The sequence below is a fragment of the Mobula hypostoma genome, chromosome 22 (assembly GCF_963921235.1).
Source record: "Mobula hypostoma chromosome 22, sMobHyp1.1, whole genome shotgun sequence".
Taxonomy (NCBI): domain Eukaryota; kingdom Metazoa; phylum Chordata; class Chondrichthyes; order Myliobatiformes; family Myliobatidae; genus Mobula; species Mobula hypostoma.
Genome location: NC_086118.1, coordinates 52,361,790 through 52,384,507, shown reverse-complemented (window position 1 = coordinate 52,384,507; position 22,718 = coordinate 52,361,790). Strand labels below are relative to the sequence as shown.

At 40.6% G+C, this 22,718-nt stretch overlaps 1 protein-coding gene across 1 annotated transcript in view; it reads left to right on the top strand.

The window, feature by feature from the left end:
• Window positions 1–22,718, top strand: part of arhgdia (Rho GDP dissociation inhibitor (GDI) alpha) — a 62,067-nt gene that overhangs the window by 24,456 nt on the left and 14,893 nt on the right. The window contains exon 2 of the mRNA XM_063030592.1: window positions 3,583–3,788. Within this exon, the coding sequence (XP_062886662.1) occupies window positions 3,599–3,788 (190 nt within the window). The 5' untranslated portion in view covers window positions 3,583–3,598. The remainder of the gene's footprint in view (window positions 1–3,582; window positions 3,789–22,718) is intronic.

Genomic DNA, 22,718 nt, shown 5'->3' with positions numbered 1-22,718 from the left:
GAAGAACTTCGCAAATGATGAAAGGTCTCACCTTCAGATTCTCTTCCAAGAAATGGCTGCAGAAATAAATTAAACCATTGTGATAAATAAATCTGAATCTGTCTTACAGTATGCCCTGAATTGAGAAATAGGCCTTTTATTCATTGTTACCTTTCAGCTCTAACATCTGATAGAATGTAGGAGCTCTGAGCTATTCATCTGAACAAATCTCAACAGGTTATATTCTCTGAGTCATCTAATTGGATCATTTTCTCCAGCTTGCTCCCTGTACCTTTTAATTCCTCTTTGTTTTAAAGTAAGTTCCATTTTAAAACTTGCCTTCATGGGGAAAAACAAATTTAAGTTACCCTTTATAAAAGATCTCACAGTCTTATGTTTAATATTTATCTTATTCGGTGCCTACCATAAAAACTGAAAGCTGATAAATGGCCTACGTTCCAGAGCTGTGAAAGAGGCCACTGTAGAGATGGTCTGGTTATCATCTTTTGAAATTCTGTAGATTCTGGAATTGTTCCTGTATATTGGTGTGCAGCAAATATAATCCCACTGTTTTAGGAAGAGAAGGACAGAAGATAGTGATTTCATAACATCAGTAGTAGAGAAAGTAGAGTCTATGCTGAAGGATGAGTTAACCAGATCTAGAAATTAACGATTGGATTGAGCATAGTCAGTATGATTTTATGAAAGCAAAACCAGTCTGACTAACCCTTGCATTTGAGGATGTTATGTGGTTGAATGGGTAAGCGTATGATAAATTAAAGTTAGCTTTTTTCCAAATCTGAATCAACTGTTAGTCTTATTCTAATTCCATTCCCAGAACATTTCCTGTTAACTTGTTCACAAAGCTTTTATGGACTACTATTTCCAAGAATCTTTATTTCGTCGTACAGAAATTTCAACTCTTGGGCTCTTTTATTTTGCCCTCTTCCTTGATGTGCTTTTTAGTATGCCATTTTTAACAATTCCTGTGCTGAAATCCATTTATTTTGCCTTTCCGTCTACCTTCTCTAACTACTGACTTCCTCACTCTTCTGTATCTGTAGGTGCCTACAGTTTTTTGGGGCATTGGAGGGGGAAAAAAAATCAGAACACAATCCACAAGTGAATGTTTTGCTGGAGAATCATTGGTTGTTGAGGGGCTACTGGTTAACATGGTCAGTGAGGTTACATTTATAAGTGGGGTTATACACTTGGGACACTAATTGTGGGGCTCTGTGATCTTCTGTTATGTAAGAACACAGGATATAGTTTATAATGTTAGCAATTCAATAGTATTGCATAGCCTTTGCAATCCAGAAAAATGGACTATTTGATGTTTGTGTTCTAACTGAGCTTTCTCCTATCTTTATCTCTTTCGCCTTGTGCTTTTCTGGTTTCCATTGCATGATTCAATGTTACTCACCTTGACTGTTCATTGTGGTAGCAAGTCCTAGGTTCTGAGAACTGTAAAAGAAATTTCTCCTTAATTTGCAGTAGGGTTTATTTTTGTTTTTTTTTAATTGATGGTTGTAACAGAGGAATTCAGAATCTTGTAGAACAAGGTTTCTCAACCTTTTTTATGCCATGGACCCCGAGCTGGGAACCCCTGATGTTGAGTAGAGACTAGGTAGATGGTGTGAACCTGGTGATGAAAGGTTCAATAATGAAAAGTGGCATCAAAGAAAGGCTTTTGAGCCGTGAACTCGTCCGTGGTGTAGTGGAGGCACGTTTAATTGCACCATTCATAAGTGTACAAGATAGGAATCTCAGAAGTATTTTCAGAGTTATGGGAGTTGGACCAACTAGGGCTGTTCTTGAGCAAACTTGGCAGACTTAATGGTCTGTTTCTGCTGTTCAATGATTATAGTACAGTACCTAGTTCATAACTCTCAGACTGGAAGCATTGCTTCTGATGAACATGCTTCACCAAATGTTTACCAATGTGTATCAGATTAAAGGTGTAAATTGATTAGAGACTCTAATAAATTGTTTGATTTTTTAAAAAAACTTTAAATCAATCTGTGTGATTGCAATTGTTACCCATGACTTTGCTAATTCACTTTTCTGTGTACTTTACAGATCTCTACAATGCAGCTCATTGAAGTAATCTTGTTTCAAAAGATAGCGAAAAATCTGTTGTATCACAGATCCAAAATAGTTCATGCTCAACAGATATCCATTCTAGGCCTATTATCAGATTAAATAATGTTTTGGATATAACTTGGAACCCACTTGCCTCTTATTATAGAGGGTGCAGTTTGGAGAAGTAGGAGAGCAAAACACAACAGTGATCTGATTTTTTTTCTCTGCTGCCTTGGTAGTCATGTGATGCAGTGACTGGTTAATAACTGACTATAGGTGAAATAATAGATTCTGTGGCATGTGATTGAAAGGATTATAATCGAAACTAGTCACATTTGCAAAATCTCATTGATTGCTAAATCTTACAGTTAATGTTTTTGTTCTTCACATTGTTAGAAATAGCCACAATCTGCCATCTGCTTAATGTTGTACATGCTGTTTTAACAATTAAAAGCCTGACATTTAGTAATACCAGTCTTTGCTTGAGGGGAGTTATTGGGTCAAATTCATCTGAAACTGAGTTCTTGAAACTCATCGAGAAACCTTGTTAATTCTACTGCCATATATGGAAGAATAAAAGCAGAGGCTGAGGTTTCCTGCATTTTATGTGCTAGTTGTGTTCTACAGTGACTGCCTTGTAAACGTTGACTGGATCGTCTTTTGCTGACTTTTTTTCTATTGAAAGATGTATACTATGAGGTATGCTTTGATTTTGTATAGTGAGCGGGTGGGTAGGTCCACAAACACAAGTAAAGAGTTGCTGCACTGCCAACCCCGGCATCCCATTCTTAAAAATCTGGGCATTTAAACTGCCTCGTTGGCTGAATCACTAATATAAACTCTGAAAAATTTTATTGTCCTACCTTAAATTTGGTGTGGTATTAGTTAAATAAGTAGTGTTAAATAAACAGGAAATAAAAAAAAAGTAGTGAGGTAGTGTTCATGGGCTCAATGTTCATTTAGAAATTGGATGGCAGAGAGGAAGAAGCTGTTCCTGAATTGTTGAGCATGTGCCTTCAGGCTTCTGTACCTCTGTCCTGATGGTAGCAATGAGAAGAGGGCATGTCCTGGGTGGTGGAGGTCTTTAATGATGACTGTCGCCTTTCTGAGGCACCACTCCTTGACGCCTATAGAAATTTGTGAGTGTTTTTGTGACATACCAAATCTCAAACTCATAATGAAATATAGGTGCTGTCTTGCTTCCTTTATAGCTGCATCGATATGTTGTTTTCCAGGTTAGCTCCTCAGAGATAATGACACCCAAAAACTTGAAATTTACTCTCTTCACTTCTGATCCCTCTATCAAGTCCTCATCTGGGGATTGCTGGGTAGCACGGCTTAAGGGCCAATTCCATGCTGTATCTCAGTAAATAAATTAATTCAATATTCAATTTTTACTGCCTTTGAAATAATTATTAGTTATTGAATGTTCGGCCCCAGTGTTTAATTTCTGTCTTTAAATATTGAATTATGTATTGAAACACCGGGATCTCCACATTGTGCCGTTTTATTTTAATATAGTTGTGTGAAAGGCGAAATGGCAGAGCAGGAGCCAACCGCAGAACAGCTGGCAGCAATTGCTGCTGAGAATCAGGAGGAGGAAACCCCAGTGAGCTACAAAGCACCAGCACAGAAAAGTCTGCAGGAGATTGAAGAACTGGACAAAGATGATGAGAGCCTCAGGAAGTACAAGGAGATACTGCTGGGAAACCGCGCTAAAGTCACTGGTAGGTCCGCTTTTGTTCAAGAATGTGGTAGTTGTATTGGATACCTCTTTTCTGTCCTTCGATTCTGGGTGGAAAGTTGATAGATTTGCCCTCTATAAATCCTCGGGATGCTTGGTGAGTAAAGAAGTGGTTTCACCATTCAGACGAGTTCTCTTCTATTAACAGATCCTAGTTGGACATTGGCAGCTGAAGGAATTCTCATTCTTATAAGTATGGTAGGATATACAGCAGCCAGATTTTCTGCCCAACCTGAACCTTAACACCCTTTATCATTATTTTCTAACTCATGTGGTTTATATATGTTTCATGCCTCGGACCACTTGGCTGAATTAATCAGCACTAGTTAGTGTTTATATTCTTCTCAAGCTTTCTCTGCTTGTTTAAATCTATTGGTCTAGTCCTTTTATTCCCTTTTATACCAGGGATTCCCAACTTGGGCTCCACGTACCTTTTTCTTAATGGTATTGGTCCATGGCATTTTAAAACAAAAGGTTGGGAACCCCTGCTTTACCAATTTGTCTAACTTATCCTTAAATTTTTTTTTATATATATAATTTTTATTGAGTTTTCAAAGTGAATACATGAGAAAATAATATCTACCCTCCCCCCCCCCGATATGTACTCCTACCTAAAGAGGAAAGAAAAAAAAAGAAAAAAAAGAACCGCCTGAATATTGGAAGGTTTGCACATGCTCCATGGGATTAAAAATAAATTTAATATATATTTGTTACTTTCCCCAAGGAACCAAGATCTTTATCATTGGAGCTGTAAATAAGGGCTCCAAATATTCAAATATGTTTCATATTTATCTCTTAAAATCTAAAACATTACTTAGCTTCTCAGCTCTATTCATAGTTCCCTGGGGAATCTCTTTGAATTTCACCATGTTGCTATGTGTTTTCCTCCCAATCATCCAGGTAAAAAGAAAAAAAAATAGATAAGATACAAAAAAAGAAAAAACAAAATATCCCCCCACTAATGTTGTGAATGAAAAGATACACAACACTACCCCCCTTCATTTTGCGGGTCGTAGCTATTGCCACGCTTGCACACATGAATAACGTAGCGATTGGTCAGTATTTCTTCCAGCTCCCCCGTAACAAAAAATTGTATATATATAAAAAAAATTAATGTCATTATTCCCAGCTAGTATTCCTCAAATTTTAACCTTTCTTCCCCACCCTCATATAATTAATAATATATTTATATATTCATCCGCCTAAAAATCTAACAGGCCTAATCCTTGATCCAGTCTTCATCTTCAATCCATCTCGCTCCCCTGGGTCTGTTCTTGTATCTGGTGAATATTCAAAGAATCTCGCTCCTCCGCTTTCCGGTAATCATCAAAAAATCTTTTTTCTCCACCAGCCCAAAAAGTCTTCAAGGTTGCAGGATAACGCAATATAAATTGATAACCGTGATCCCATAGGGCTTTTTTACCTGGATTAAATTTCTTCCTTCACTTCAAAAGTTCATAACTTATGTCAGGGTTGAAAAAAATTTTCTTCCCTTCTATCATCAGTGGCCCTTTTCTCTTCTTGGCAGCTTGGGCAGCCGCCTGTAGAATCCTTTCTTTGTCTTGAAATCTTAAGAATTTTATTAAAATTGATCGTGGATATTGGTCATCTTGTGGTTTTGGTCTTAGAGCTCTATGTACCCGCTCAATTTCAATTGATCGGTCTTCCTCTTTCATTCACAAGGTTTTTGGGATCCATCTTTGAAAAAATTCTATTGGATTATCTCCCTCTATACCTTCTTTAAGACCAACAATTTAAATATTATTACATCTACTAAAATTTTCCAACACGTCCACTTTCTCCAAGAGTCGATTTCTTTCCGTGTTCCAGACAAGCACATCATTTTCTGTTTTTTCCACTCTATCGTTAATATGCTCCATTGTTCTTTTCATCTTCTGAAGTTTCTTATCCATTTTATCCTGTCTTTTCATAGCTTTATCATAGCACATCTTCACGTCTCTAAGCTCTGTTCTTAATTTTCTTAGTTCAGCCGTTAATTGCAATAAAGCCTCTCTTATGTCTCCGTCGTCTCCTTTACTTCCAGTCTCTTCCAGTTCTTCCTCCTCTTCTTCATCTGTATTCTCTGCGGTATCCAATTCTGACTCTGAGTCAGTTTCAGTGGCCGTCGGTTCTTGTAGTTTAAGTTGTGTCGATTTGTGCATGCGCATTTCCAGCATCTTCTTTCAAGAGATCGCTACCACCGCCATTGCTCCCTGTTCTTCTACGCCAGAGATAAAATGCGTCTCCTCCGAAGGAGATCCAACCTGAATCCGAGGCTCCATCGCTGCAGTAGGCCCTTTTTTCTTCCCATCTCGCGACGACTTCACAACAACAGACTTCTTCTGTTGCGGTTTACGAGGCATATCGTAGAGTAGTCTTACGAGGTTTATAAGTAGTTTTCGGAAAGTATTTATTAACTTTACTTTGTTTAAGCGGTACTTTGCTGATTTTTTACGGGAGAGCTGGACTTACACGTCTCAATCCCACATCGTCATGTGACGCCCCCCCCCTTAAATGTTCTTGAGTGTGTCAAAGGTTTTAGGGAGGAGATAGGAAAATGGGGTTGAGAGAAAGTAATTAGTCATGATGAAATGGCAGAAGACACTTGATGGGCTGAAAGCTCTAATTCTGCTGCTTTGTCTTATTATGGTCTCTATTGTTTTTCTGTGTATTATTTGATTTTGTTTTTGCTGGGCTGTAAAATGTATTTTCAGAACTATGGCTGATCTGTGAGCACCATTACATTCAGCCACTTCCTCCTCTACCCCTCCCAAAATTAATTCTACATTAATAGTGATCCAAGGGTGTGGAGGCTTTGGAAAGGGTACAGAAGATGTTGCTTGGACTGGAGGATTTGTGGACAAACCTGGGTTGTGTTCACTGGTAGAAATTTATAAAATAATATAAGGCATAGATAGAGCAAACAGTCAGAATCCTTTCCCGGGCTTAGGCGAGAACAGGTGCAGGTTAGAACTGAAGACTGAGAAATTAGAGGTATAACAAGTGTAAGCAGGGTGGTAATTCAGTCAGTTGAATGCTCCTCCTGTGAGATATGGGATTTCAGGGTATCTGACAATCTCCCTGATGACTGCATTTTCAGAAGGTGCATCCAACTGCAGATCCTGACTGACAAGGTCAAAGAACTGGAGCTGGAGTTGGGTGAACTCAGGACCATCTGGGAGGCTGAAAACCTCGTAGCTGAGACATACTGATGTGGTCGCACCCTGAGTGCAGGTATGGGGGACCTCCAGAGAGGTAAAAGGAGTAAGCAATTAGTGCAGGGTTCACATGTGGCCATTCCCCTCAGCAACAAGTATACCCCTTTGGATACTGCTGGGAGAAAAGGTGGGGAGCTGGGCACACCAGCAGCAGCCAGGCTAGTGACACTGTGGCTGGCTCTGAGTCTGAGTCTCAGCAGGGAAGGATAAAGTCAGGCTGAGTGATAGTAATAAAAGACTCACTAGTTAGGGGGACAGATAGGAATCCTGAACCTGTGAAAATGATGCTAGAATGGTCTGTGGCCTCCCATGTGCTAGGTCCAGGTTGTCTCAGAGCAGCTGCAGAAGATTCTCAAGAGGGAGGGTGAGCAGCCAGAGGTCATGGTGTACACTGGCATCATTGACATGAGCAGAAAGGGGGAAGAGGTCACAGTGAGTATAGGGAGGCTGAAGGGCAGGACCTCCAAGACATTAATCTGTGGATTACTCCCAGTGATAAGTGCTAGTTAGGGAAGGAATAGGGTGATAGTACAGATGAATGTATTGCTGAAGAAGTGGTGCAGGAGGTAGGGTTTTAGATTTCTGGATCATTGGGATCTCTCCAGGGAAGGACAGTTACACCTGAATCAGAGGGAGACAAATATCCTTATGGGCAGGTTTGTTAGAGCTGTTGGTGAGGATTTAAACAAATTCAGCAGGGGAATGGGAACTGAAGTACAAGGCTGAGGATGGGGCAGTTATACAAATGGATGCATTGTGTAGTGAGACTAAGGAAGAGCAGGCAGGTGGATCTCCTGTTAGAAAACGAATTAGGGCAAGTGACAGAAGTCTGTGTAGGGGAGCACTTTGGTTCCAGTGATCATAACGCCATTAGTTTCAATTTGATCATGGACAAGGATAGATCTGGTCCTAGGGTTGAGGTTCTGAACTGGAAGAAGGCCAAATTTGAAGAAATGGGAAAGGATCTAAAAAGTGTGGATTGGGACAGGTTGTTCTCTGGCAAAGATGTGATTGGTAGGTGGGAAGCCTTCAAAGGGGAAATTTTGAGAGTGCAGAGTTTGTATGTTCCTGTCAGGATTAAAGGCAAATTGAATAGGAATAAGGAACCTTGGTTCTCAAGGGATATTGCAACTCTGATAAAGAAGAAGAGGGAGTTGTATGAAATGTATAGGAAATGGGGGGGGGGTAAATCAGGTGCTTGAGGAGTATAAGAAGTGCAAGAAAATACTTAAGAAAGAAATCAGGAGGGCAAAAAGAAGACATGAGGTTGCCTTGGCAGTCAAAGTGAAGGATAATCCAAAGAGCTTTTACAAGTATATTAAGAGCAAAAGGATTGTAAGGGATAAAATTGGTCCTCTTGAAGATCAGAGTGGTCGGCTTTGTGCGGAACCAAAGGAAATGGGGGAGATCTTAAATAGGTTTTTTTGCGTCTGTATTTACTAAGGAAGGTGGCATGAAATCTATGGAATTGAGGGAATCAAGTAGTGAGACCATGGCAACTGTACAGATTGAAAAGGAAGAGGTGCTTGCTGTCTTGAGGAAAATTAAAGTGGATAAATCCCCGGGACCTGACAAGGCGTTCCCTCGGACCTTGAAGGAGACTAGTGTTGAAATTGCGAGGGCCCTGGCAGAAATATTTAAAATGTTGCTGTCTATGGGTGAAGTGCCAGAGGATTGAAGAGTGGCTCATGTTGTTCCGTTGTTTAAAAAAGGATCGAAAAGTAATCCGGGAAATTATAGGCCGGTGAGTTTAACGTCAGTAGTAGGTAAGTTATTGGAGGGAGTACTAAAGAGACAGAATCTACAAGCATTTGGATAGACAGGGGCTTATTAGGGAGAGTCAACATGACTTTGTGCGTGGTAGGTCATGTTTGACCAATCTATTGGAGTTTTTCGAGGAGGTTACCAGGAAAGTGGATGAAGGGAAGGCAGTGGATATTGTCTACATGGACTTCAATAAGGCCTTTGACAAGGTCCCGCATGGGAGGTTAGTTAGGAAAATTCAGTCGCTAGGTATACATGGAGAGGTGGTAAATTGGATTGGACATTGGCTCGATGGAAGAAGCCAGAGAGTGGTGGTAGAAAATTGCTTCTCTGAGTGGAGGCCTGTGACTAGTGGTGTGCCACAGGGATCAGTGCTGGGTCCATTGTTATTTGTCATCTATATGAATGATCTGGATGATAATGTGGTAAATTGGATCAGCAAGTTTGCTGATGATACAAAGATTGGAGGTGTAGTAGACAGTGGGGAAGGTTTTCAGAGCCTGCAGAGGGACTTGGACCAGCTGGAAAAATGGGCTGAAAAATGGCAGATGGAGTTTAATACTGACAAGTGTGAGGTATTGCACATTGGAAGGACAAACCAACGTAGAACATACAGGGTTAATGGTAAGGCACTGAGGAGTGCAGTGGAATAGAGGGATCTGGGAATACAGATACAAAATTTCCTAAAAGTGTCGTCACAGGTAGATAGGGTCGTAAAGAGAGCTTTTGGTACATTGGCCTTTATTAATCATAGTATTGAGTATAAGAGCTGGAATGTTATGATGAGGTTGTATAAGGCATTGGTGAGGCCGAATCTGGAGTATTGTGTTCAGTTTTGGTCACCAAATTACAGGAAGGATATAAATAAGGTTGAAAGAGTGCAGAGAAGGTTTACAAGGATGTTGCCGGGACTTGAGAAACTCAGTTACAGAGAAAGGTTGAATAGGTTGGGACTTTATTCCCTGGAGCGTAGAAGAATGAGGGGAGATTTGATAGAGGTATATAAAATTATGATGGGTATAGATAGAGTGAATGCAAGCAGGCTTTTTCCACTGAGGCAAGGGGAGAAAAAAAACCAGAGGACATGGGTTAAGGGTGGGGGGGGGGAGTTTAAAGGGAACATTAGGGGGGGCTTCTTCACACAGAGTGGTGGGAGTATGGAATGAGCTGCCAGACAAGGTGGTAAATGCGGGTTCTTTTTTAACATTTAAGAATAAATTGGACAGATACATGGATGGGAGGTGTATGGAGGGATATGGTCCGTGTGCAGGTCAGTGGGACTAGGCAGAAAATGGTTCGGCACAGCCAAGAAGGGCCAAAGGGCCTGTTTCTGTGCTGTAGTTTCTATGGTTCTATGGTGATAGGGCATAATTGCAATCAGTGGAATGAATTGAAGTGTAACATGCAGGCAAAATGGAAAAGAGTGAAGAATACAGGATTTTAGGTATTATATTTGAATGCACGCAGTATACAGAATAATGTAGATAATCTTGACATGAGCATCACTGAATGACTGAAGTAACATAGTTGGGAGTTTAACTTCCAAGAATACATGTTGTATCAATAGGACAGAGGAGTAGGATGGCCCTGTTGGCAAAAATGAAATCAAATCTTTAGAAAAGTGACGTAGGATCCAAAGAGGTATAATCCTTGTGGACAGAGTTAAGAAACTGCAAAGGTAAAAAAAAACACTACTGGGAGTTATATACAGGCCTCTGAACTGTAGCCAGGATGTGGGACATAAATTACAAGAGAAGATAGAAAAGGCGTGTAATAAGGACAATGTTACTATAGTCATGGGCGATTTCAATATGCAGGTAAATTGAGAAAATTAGGTTGGTGCTGGATCCCAAGAGAGGGAGTTTATATAGAATGTGTATGAGATGATTTTCAAAGCAGTTTGTGGTTGAGCCCACTGAGAGAGGCAATTCTGGATTGGGTGTGTAATGAACCAGATTTGATTAGGGAGCTTAAGGTAAAGGAACCTTTAGTAGGCAGTGATAATTCTCCCTGCAGCTTGACAGGTACAAGATAAAGTCAGAAGTATCAGTATTACAGTGGAGTAAAGGAAATTACAGAAGATAAGAGAAGAGCTGGCCAAAGTTGATTAGAAGGGGACCCCAACAGAGATAATAGTAGAACAGGAGTAACCGGAGATTCTGGGGGCACTTTGGAAGGCGTAGGATATATACATCCCAAGATGTAGTAGTATTCTAAAGGGAGAATGACACAACTGTGGCTGACAAGGGAAGTTAAAGATAGGATAAAAACAAAAGAGAGGACATAATAGCAAAAATTTGTAGAATGTTAGAAGATTGGAAAGCTTTTAAAACCAAAGGAAGGCCATAAGGAGAGGAAAAAATGATATATGAAGATATACTAACCAATAACAGAGGATATTCAAATGTCGTTTAGATGTATATACAGAGTATGAGAGGCGAGAGTGGATATCAGACCACTGGAAAATGATGCTGGAGAAGTAGTAATGGGGGACAAACAAAAGGTGGACGAACTCAATGAGTGTTTTATTTCATTCTTTACTGTGGAAAACAATGGCAGTATGCCAGAAGTGGAAGAGCGTCTGGGCAGAAGTGAGTGTAGTTACTGAGGAGAAGGTGCTTGGGGAGCTGAAAGCTCTGAAGGTAGATATCTGGGCCAGATGGAATTCACCCCAGGATTCTGAACAGGTGGCTGAAGAGATTGTGACATTACTAATATGATCTTTCAAGAATCACTAGATTCTAGAATGGTTCAGGAGGACTGGAAAATTGCAAATATCACTCCACTCTTTAAGAAGGGAGGGAGGCAGAAGAAAGGAAATTCTCGGCTGGTTAGCTTGACTTCAGTGGTTGGGAAGATGTTGAAGTCCATTACTAAGGATGAGGTTTCGGAGTACTTGGTTTAATGGTTTAATAGGCTAAAGTCAGCATGGTTTTCTAAAGCAGTGGTCCCCAACCACTGGGCCACGAGGAAACGATATGATTTGGCAATATGAGTCAGCTGCACCTTTCCTCATTCCCTGTCACGCCCACTGTTGAACTTGAACACATGCGAGGTCATTACCCACGTGTCATCCATGTCAGTGCGGGAAGAAGATCAACTCCTTGAGCTTGCAAATGACGGCGGGCTGAAAAGTATGTTTGACATAACTTCTCTGCCGGTATTCCGGATCAAAGTCAAGGCTAAATATCCTGAGATAGCCACGAAATCACTGAAAGCATTGCTTCCATTTCCAGCATATCTGTTGTAAAGGGTAAATCTTGTCTGACAAATCTGTTGGAATTCTTTGAGGAATCAACAAGCGGGATAGACAAAGGAGAATCAGTGGATGTTATTTATTTAGACTTCCAGAAGCCCTTTGACAAAGTGCTACACAAGAGGCTGCTAAACAAGATAAGAGCCCATGGTATTTCAGGAAAAGTACTAGCATGGATAGGATTGCTTACTGACAGGAGGCAAAGACTGGGAACAAAGGAGGCCTATTCTGGTTGGCTGTCAGTGACTGGTGATGTTCTGCAGTGGTTGGTGTTGGGACCCCTTCTTTTCATGTTGTATGTCAATGATTTGAATGAAGGAATTGATGACTTTGTGGCCAAGTTTGAGGATGATATAAACTTGCAGGTTGAGTCAGTGGTAAGGAAGGCAAATGCACTGTAAGCATTCATTTCGAAAGGACTAGAATATGAGAGCAATGATATAATGTTAAAGCTTTATAAAGCATTGGTCAGACTGCACTTGGGAGTATTGTGAGCAGTTTTGGGCTCCTTGTTTAAGAAAAGATGTGCTAGTATTGTACAGGGTCCAGAGGAAATTCACAAGAATGGTTCCGGGAATGAAAGGGTTTACATATGAGCATTTGATGGCTCTGGACCTGTACTCGCTGGAGTTTAGAATAAGGGCATGTCTCCTTAAAATCTATTAAATATTGAAAGACCGAGGTCGAATGAATGGGAGAGGATGCTTCATAGAGTGAGATAGTTTAGGAGCAGAGGACGCAGCCTTAGAATAGAGGGACATCCATTAATGAGGAATTTCTTTAGCCAGAGAGTGGTGGACTCCATGGAATTTATTGCCATGGACAGCTGTGTGGGCCAAGTGATTGAGTATATTTAAAGCAGATGTTGAAATGTTCTTGATTAATCAGGGCATCAGAAGTTACAGGGAGAAGGCAGGAGTGTGGGGGTTGAGAGCGATAATAAATTAGTCATGATGGAATATTGGAGCTGAATTAATAGACCAAATGACCTAACTGTGCTCCAGTGTCTTATGGTCTTACGAAATGTTAAATTGAAAAGAGATGTGTGGGGTAATTTTTTCCCCCCCCCACACAGTGATAGATGCCTGAAATGGGTTGCCAGAGGTAGTGGTGGAAGCAGATGCAATAGTCATGTTTAAGAGGCTTTTAGGTAGACGTATTAATATTTAGGGAATGGAGGGATATGGATAATGTGCAGGCAGAAGAGATTTAGTAATTTGCCATTGTGTTTACTGCAAGCGTAATGGCAAAGCGCTTGTTCCCATGCTGCATGCTTAATAACTGGAGCAGCCTAAATTTGTTGGTAAATATGACCCTCATCTTTTAAAAAAGAGACAATAGAATTGATATCTATCCCTTAAGGATAGGAAAGTTGACTAGCTCCTTTTATGTTAACTATCCAGTCAATTCCTCCAGTGAATGAAAGCATTTAGTAATGTGTAAATTGGTACTGTCAACCGTGTGTTTTCTTCTGAATGAAGGGACACTGTCAGTTTTTATAGGATATCATACTGAACAGATCCTTAGGAAGGCAGAATAATCCCCACATGGAAAACTGACTAAAACCCTACAATAGATAACATGTGAATCTCAGTATCTAGGTAAATTATTTTAATGGTCTTTTGTTAATTGTATCAGTAACCACTCAGTTTCAGTTTGTTCCTGTTGATTTTCACTTCAGTTAAGGTTTTGCATATATAGTAATTGTGCCAAGGACATGTTAGAAAAATGTCTATATTTGACCAACGAATCTAGGTGTTATATATGCAATTTTTTAAATCTATTGTGGCAAAGATCGGTTTTTTAAAAAAATTCTATGTTGTATTGAGGCACTTCTCTACCTTTTTTGAGACTAATTAAAATTAGAAACTCTATTTCAGTAAATGAGACCTCATTAATTCTGAGTCAATTTGATTTGGAAGAATCAAACCAAGATTATTGAGAATCAAAAATATTTTGCCTCCCATCTAACTAACAAAACAAAGCATGCTTGAGGGAGAGTATTCCCTGGAGAAAAATCTAGTTGCTATGCATCTTCAGAGTCTCTTAGCTGCCAAAATATTATGTGGCAAGTGAACGAGAGTTCTCAGCTGGCACATGGCTCTAGTCCCTGTGAATGGAATGGAGTGAAAATGATCTGCTGAGCTTTCTGACCACTGCTGGGAATAGGGCAATACGTGCTTTGAGAATCACTTAATGTGCACTTAGTTCTGGCTTTGCCACCACCTCTTCCCTTCCCCCATGTGCTTGGGCAGCTTTTAATGTTTAGTTTTTGCAACCAGAAGGGAACCCAATGGTTCCAGCTTGTAATAACTGCAGATCTCTCTCACTGTGTTCCATTGTAACAATAGATTAACAAATATACACACTGGTCAGGAATTCAGTGTATTATGGAATATAAAAATCCTTTTTGTGTCATTACAGATTTGATTAACTCAGAACATAGCACCATTTTCATTAGAACATTACAGTACTGTACGAAAGTCTTAGGCACATGTATGTAGCTAGGGTACTTAAAGACTTTCGCATAGTACTGTAGTAATTTATGTATTGCACTGTACTGCCACACCAAATAAAAGAACAAATTTTATGACCTACGTGAGTGATGATAAACCTGATTCTGATATGGGCCTCTATTGTGGATTGACAGTGGGAAGGGAGCTGGGAAGGGGGAATCATGATTGGGAAAAGCGGAGGGAGCAGAAAGCACCAGAGAGACATTCTGTAATGATCAATAAACCAATTGCTTGCAATCAAATAACCCTGCCTGGTGTCTCAGGGCTGGGTGTGTCTGTACCCGTGCCATCCCTGGCCCCTGGCACACATTCTCTACCACCTGTCCCACACCCTTTCCACAGTGCACCACCCTCAACATTCCTGATATCCTTTGCTCCAGCCAGATTACAAACTCGCTCTCTGCTCCACGTTGATACATACAATACTGTGCAAAAGTCTTGGGCATCTTAGCTATATATATGTGTGCCTGAGACTTTTGCACAGTACTGTATGTTAGGAGATCCAGTAAGGGTAGACTGGAAATTGAATTTTAATAAGTATTTTAGGGAAATTTTTTTTCACAAATTTATAAACAAAAGCAGAAGTTGCAGTTCACTAATGTAGGTAGATGAGGCAAATATGTGTTCATTTCTAACGGAGCATTTTGTTTTTGTTTAAGGCTCATGGATGGTATGAGTATCTTGAAGGCCAGCATTTAGAGCCTGCCTTTAAGCGGTTTCAAGGCAGTGAGTTTATAAAGTGAATCAACTCCTGTGATACTTTTAGTCCCAGGATCTGAAGTCATTGGTGTCAAAGGTGTACTTCCAAGATGCAGTTAATGAGAATTGGCTGGAACTGGCAACCAGTGGTGGCATTCTTGTGCCTTTGATTTTGTTGCTCTAGGTCAGGGGCTCCCAACCTGGTGTCCGCAGACCCTCAGTTAATGGTCGGGGTCCATGGCATAAAAAAGGTTGGGAACTCCTGTAAACACAAAATAATCTGTGGGTGCTGGGATCAAAGCAACACTCACAACACGCTGGAGGAACTCCTGTTCTAGGTAGTGGAAGTTAGGAAATTTGAGAATAGACTTATTAATAGCTACCTAACAAAATGAAGGAATACTGGAAGATTGCACTATCTGCAGGCTGAGAATAAACGGGGAAGATATAAACAAGTACAGAACTTTTGCTACTTAGGAAGCTGGGTGACATCAGATGGCAGGTGTGACATGGACGTCAAAAGAAAAATAGGAATGGCAAAAGACACCTTTACGAGAATGAAGAGTATACTGACCAATATTAAACAAAGCATGACAACCCTCCTCAGAGTACTGAAATGTTACGTTTATCCAGTTGTTTCTATAGTGATCTGAAATTGGTTAATCTAGAGTCTTTGCAGATTTGTATGATTCTGTTTCCTGCTTCCTCTCCCTAACTTTCAGCTCGGTCCTTTTAGAATGCATTTGGCCACTGAAACACATTAACTCCTTTCCATTTCCCATTTCAGATCCTGTAAGTTCAGATTCATGCAGTCTGTCCTCTAACTAAACCCTTAAAAAATAGATAATTATGAGAGTTGTCTTTTCTATGCCAGATATTGTGAATGTTGTCTACAACCAGATTCTTCTATGGGGCTGGCTGAAGTATGGCTCTTCAACATTGTTTTCCTAGAACTCTTGAGGGTAAAGACCAATGTCCTGTAATTATTTATTTCAGTTATAAACCTAATAGCGGAGACTGGTTATAGACATTTTAACAGTTGGTCTATGTACCAAAAGTGCTCTTTTATTTGCCCCTCTAGAACAGAATGTGGAATACAGTTACTTGGAGGATTATTTTAATGGGGTCTGACTAGGAGTACTACGATATGTCATCCTATTCAAACTTTGGTAAGCTGATAGTTTTTGTAGCAATAACAGCAAGATTTAAAATGATGACAAAAGAGACTGCAGATGCATGGAACCTGGAACAAAAAGTGGCATTAACATTGTTCTTGTTGGGATTCTGAAATTAATTTTTGATCATCACTCTGAAAGTTTACTTAAGCCCAGCACTATGAGGCATACTGCTGACAGTAGCTCACCATAGTACTCTGTCCTCACCCAGTCTTTCACGTTGTCCCCAACTGTAGCTCATCTTGTTGGTGTATCCTTCCTCTCCCGGAAATGGTTTTGCAGCTTCTGTTGATGTTTCTGTAGCACTGAGTTTTTATGGGATGGGGCTGCTAGCCCCATGCTCCACTCTCCTTTTGCAGCTGGGCTTGGACTGTCCGTGGTGGAGTTCCTGAAAGGTTAGAACATGGAAAAATACCGTAAGGGACAGGCCATTTGGCCAACAATGTCGTGCTGATCTTTTTACCAATTTATACTAAAGGTCCACAAACACGAGGAATTCTGCAGATGCTGGAAATTCAAGCAACACACATCAAAGTTGCTGGTGAACGCAGCAGGCCAGGCAGCATCTCTAGGAAGAGGTACAGTCGACGTTTCGGGCTGAGACCCTTCGTCAGGGCTAACTGAAGGAAGAGCTAGTAAGAGATTTGAAAGTGGGAGGGGGAGATCCAAAATGATTGAAGACAGGAGGGGGAGGGATGGAGCCAAGAGCTGGACAAGTGATTGGCAAAAGGAATATGAGAGGATCATGGGACAGGAGGCCCAGGGAGAAGGAAAAGGGGGAGGGGGGAAAACCCAGAGGATGGGCAAGGGGTAAAGTCAGAGGGAGAAAAAGGAGAGAGAGAGAGAGAGAATGTGTGTATATAAATAAATAACGGATGGGGTACGAGGGGGAGGTGGGGCATTAGCGGAAGCTTGAGAAGTCAATGTTCATGCCATCAGGTTGGAGGCTACCCAGAGGGAATATAAGGTGTTGTTCCTCCAACCTGAGTGTGGCTTCATCTTTACAGTAGAGGAAGCCGTGGATAGACATGTCAGAATGGGAATGGGATGTGGAATTAAAATGTGTGGCCACTGGGAGATCCTGCTTTCTCTGTTTTTATATTTCTTTAAAATCTATTCACTATATGTAATTAATTTACTTGTTTATTATTTTTATTTTATTTATCATTATTTTCTCTGCTATATTATGTATTGCATTGAACTGCTGCTAAGTTAACAATTTTCATGTCACATGATGATAATAAGCCTGCTTGATTCTTTTAATTACTGTTTTTGGATACTTTCCCCCGCCCCCCCCCCCCCACGTAACTTTGTGCTTTAAAGCTGTGTATTTGCATGGAAGTTCATGTGTGCTTTGGCCAATGTGGACAAAAGTAACCTGGATATTGAATCTCATGACTGCTGAACAGCTCAAGCATTATTCCACAAATGCAAAAGCCAGTGCTGCAGTTTGCAGCAGTCAAATGAGTGTTCAGTGTGATCCCAGCTGCAGTATTTTTGCTGAGTGGACCTAATGTGATTTCTCAATGTTAGTTTGCATTCAGAGCATTTGCATATAGCTCAAGCAAGGACTTATTCCTCTGCCACCTAAAAACTATATGATTTTGTGTGACGCAAACACGAGGAAATCTGCAGATGCTGGAAATTCAAGCAATACACATAGAAGTTGCTGGTGAACGCAGCTCTCGGCTCCATCCCTCCCCCTCCTGTCTTCTCCTATCATTTTGGATCTCCCCTCCCCCTCCCACTTTCAAATCTCTTACTAGCCCTTCTTTCAGTTAGTCCTGACGAAGGGTCTCGGCCCGAAACGTCGACTGTACCTCTTCCTAGAGATGCTGCCTGGCCTGCTGTGTTCACCAGCAACTTTTATGTGTGTTGATTTTGTGTGAGTCCCACACAGTTTCCAAGTTTGAAATAGTGTGAGGCACTGGGATGTCTTTTATGTACAATGACTGGCATGAAGTGAAAGTGGTTTGAGTTGAAATCATTTGCAGTATTGTGGGTAGGTGATAGGTTCAAATCTGTGGGGCAGCATACAACACATTACAGCACCAGCTGTAAGATCGAGCTTCAATTTCTGCTGCTTTCTGTAAGGAGTTTGTTCCTTCTCCCCGAGACCACATGGGCTTCTGAGTGCTCTGGTTTCCTCCCACATTCCAAAGACATACAGGTAAGGTTTGTGAGTTGTAGGTGTACTCTGTTGGTGCCAGAAGCCTAGCAACACTTGTGACTGGCCAGCACAATCTTCATTAACATTACTAGGCTTTAGAATGGGTAGTCAAAACTGCCCAACACATTACTGGCATCAGCCTACTTTGCCATGAAGAACATGTATACAGAAATGTGCTGGAAGAAGGCTAGTGATATTGTGAAGGATTCCACCCATCCAGCTCATGAACTGTTTGTCCCACTCCCATCAGATAAGATAGCATCCATGCCAAGACTCAAAATTAGTTGCTTTTCTGAATCAGTAAGCTGACGAACACCTCCACCCCACCACCACTACTTTATCATTGCCTATCACTCCTGTACCTAGCATCACTTTATGTTCAGATTATCAATCTATGTATATAAGTTATCTTAGGTATTTATATTTATTGTGTTTTTTTTAAAGTTATTGTGTTCCTTGTCTCAATGCATTTCTTATGTGTTGCATTGGATCCAGAGTAACAATTGTTTTGTTCTCCTTTACTGTTGTGCACTGGAAATGAGATTTCAAGATCTTGAAATCTTGAAATCCTGTGTGCTTATAGCTAGTCTACTGCTACCACAGTAAAATCAATTCCTTTGTCCAAAGAATGAATCACCTTTCAATTCAAAACACATAGAGTTAATATGCTATAACCATTTGAAAACAGTTCTTCAAGTTGGTGACTGGATAAATCTTAGGCGTTAATATAGTCGTTGGACTCTGGCCTATTTATATCTGCAGTTGGAATGTGATGCACCTTAAAATGTGAGCTAAATGGCATGCATACTTGATTTTGCCTAGGATTCTGCCCAGATCTCAACATATTCTCCAATGACCCCTTCTCATGTTGACTTCTCCTGCTAATATATTTTAAATTATCTTTAATTTTTCCTAATCTCTCCATAGCCTTGCCCATCTCTGTAACAGCCCATACTTCTGGAGAACCTGTTCAGGCCTACAAGATGCAACAAACAACTGTCCTACAACTCTTTCCTCTTGGGGATTTCTGTTTATTGCTGGACCATCACATGCCTAGCCCCAGGGTCTAGTATTCTCCACTTAAGCTTTTGTCTAGCCCTTAAGAAGTTATTTTAAATCTACCCTTTTGATTAAATTTTTGATCATTTGCTGTAAAATGTCTGTTTTTGTGTCAGAAAAATTTGAAGCAAACACTCAGGTCAAACAGCATCTGTGGAAAGAAAAGCAGTCAACGTTTCGAAGTTGAAAGTAAATTTATTATCAAAGTACATCCTGCCGCTGTCAGTAATGGGTTTTTATGTTTTCCTCATGACTGTGTGGGTTTCCTCCTACAGTCTAAAGACTTGCAGAATGGTAGGTTAATTGGTCATTGTAAATTGCCCCGTGGTTAGACTACGGTTAAATTGGGGTTTGCTGGATGGCATGATTCGAAAGGTCAGAAGTGCCTATTCTGTGCTGTATCTCAATAAATATAAAATAAAAATATAAGTATGTATCCTACCCTGAGATTCATTTTCTTGTGGCATTAAAAGTAAATACTTACTAATAAAACACAATAGAATCATTGGAAAGCTTCACACAGACAGATAAGTAACCAATGTGCAAAAGAAAACATACTGTGCAAATACAAAAATGAAAATAAAACCAAAACAATGAATGGATGGAGAAGTCAGGACCTTGGTCTGAGAGTGGGGAACGAGCCAATATATGGCCATTGCTGGAGCGGACTGGGAAGCGATTCAAAGCAGCAAAACCTTGGCAAGGCGGCAAGGCGGCAAGGCAACAGGGCCTGGGCCCAAGAGCAAAGAATGACCCACTGTTTGGCTGATTTAAGGGCTGGAGTAAATTGAAAAGGTCAGGCTGTTGGGGCCAGAGGCGAGAGACAGGCTGCTTTTCAGTTCAGTAAGGTTTACTCTTCTCTGCACTAACTGAGACTGTGGCCTGCAACTAATGGGCTCTTGGATCAGCTGTGACTGACTTTGTGGCTGTGGACTCAGTTCCATGAGCTTCACTTCTAAACGTTACTTGCTGTTATTGTTTGCATGAATCTTTTTCTGCACATTGGGTGTTTGACAGTCTTTTTAATAGGTTCTATTGGGGTTCTTTGATGTAAGGTGATGAATCTCAAGGTTATATATAGTATTAATACTTTGATAACAAATGTACTTTTGAACTGTAAGCCTGTATCTGAGCTAGCTGTATCTATGATACCAATTCAACCTGTTTCCTGTAGCATAGATTGAACTGTTGGGCATGTCTCTCAGTCCTGTACTTTGCAAAGTTTTAGACTTCATTTTGTCTCTAATGCTACAGACCCTGGTCTCAGCATATGAGTGAGATTCCTTTTGTCCTATATATCATTCTGTTTCTTCCCCGCCCCACCCCTGTCACTTAAAACCACCTCTTCATAATTATCATCAACCTAAAAATGTCTCTCCTTCCACATGAACACGAGGAATTCTGCAGATGCTGGAAATTCAAGCAACACACATCAAAGTTGGCCCGAAACGTGGACTGTACCTCTTCCTAGAGATGCTGCCTGGCCTGCTGCGTTCACCAGCAACTTTGATGTGTGTTGCTCTCCTTCCACATGTGCTGTTTGACCTGCTGAGTTTAGAAAAGAATAGAATAGAGCTTTATTGTCATTGCTCAAAATAATGAGATGGCAGTGCTACTCCAGTCTGTGCAAAAGAGATAGCTATAATGCATGCAATATGGCTTAATTTTTAAAAAAATTCTCATATTCACCTGCGATAAGTGACTTTGATAGTCCATAAGACTCAGGACAGTGGCAAGCCGGGGTGTAGCATTATTCAGCTGCACAATAGCCCTCAGGAAGAAGCTGTCTTTCAGTCTTACTGTTTTGGCTAAGATGTTTTTGTATCTCCTACCAGATGGCAGGAGATTGAACAGTGTCAAGGGTGGCACTTCAAGCATTTTTGTTTTTATTTCAGATTTCTGAATTTCAGATTATTTCAGATTTCTGCATTTTTTCCCATTACTTTTAACTTACAAAATTAGAGCTGGTTTTGAAGTGCAGAGGAAACAGTTGCAGCAACTTTTACTGAAAGTGAGCAATGTCTTCAGAACATTTCAGCAAGTGACGCTGGTTACATGCAAAGCAAGTGCAGAAATAAGTCTGCCACTTAACACATTGTGGTTAGCAAGCAGGGTCGACAGAATCACCAATCATCTGCCCTCAGTACATGGAGCCTTATAAACCATGGAATCCATGGCATAAAGAAGGTTGGGGACCCCTGATTTAAACAGAATATCTGGGGGGCCTTGGCTTTTCTTTTTACAATGTTAGTGCCAGTAATGGAAGCATGTTGCTTGGGCCTTACTTTGTAAATGGTTTGTATTCTCCAATGGGCCACACTGGTCAGCTCACTTGAAGTGAGTGTGGAGATTGATATAAAATTTGAAGTGTATTTGCTGAGTGATCTGTGACCCATTTGGCACCAGAAATGCAATGTATGCAATTGGTTGTGAATTTGCACATATCAGCGTCCCCCAGCTTAGGTTGAGGTGATTTGATTTATGATGACTTACCATCATTAAACATTGTTAGATTGGATAAACTGCCAGTGTGGCTTTTCAGAGATGGTACATAAATCCAGCCTGATGCCTTTCCCGATATTACTACTTGGGTTAATGCAATGTGACATAATTGGCATTTCATTGATATTATTTACCACAAAATTCACTCATTTTTCCATAATCTGCTGTATGACTGTTAGTGTTTCTGATAGTACTCAAACTTGCCAAACACTCAATGGTGTGTAATAAATCTGCCAGTTGTGTAATACTGAAACCAGTGGATGATTGGCAGGTAGGTGATCTGTTAATTTTTTTGTGTATAAGAGGGGGGATCGGGGTTTAGTGCTGCTGTCGCTGTTCTTTTCTGTGATTGAAGGAATCGTGGATTATGTGTAGGGGGTTGTTGATTGTTATTGTGGCTGTTTTTTCGCTGCAGGCGAGGGGGGTATTTTGGGGTCTGCGGGTCTTGCTTCTTTGTCGTGCCGGTTATGGGGGGTGCAGTTGATGTCTTTTCTTCAACAACCATAGTCTTCCTGCATTTATTGACTATCTGGAGTAGACAGGTATCAGAGTTG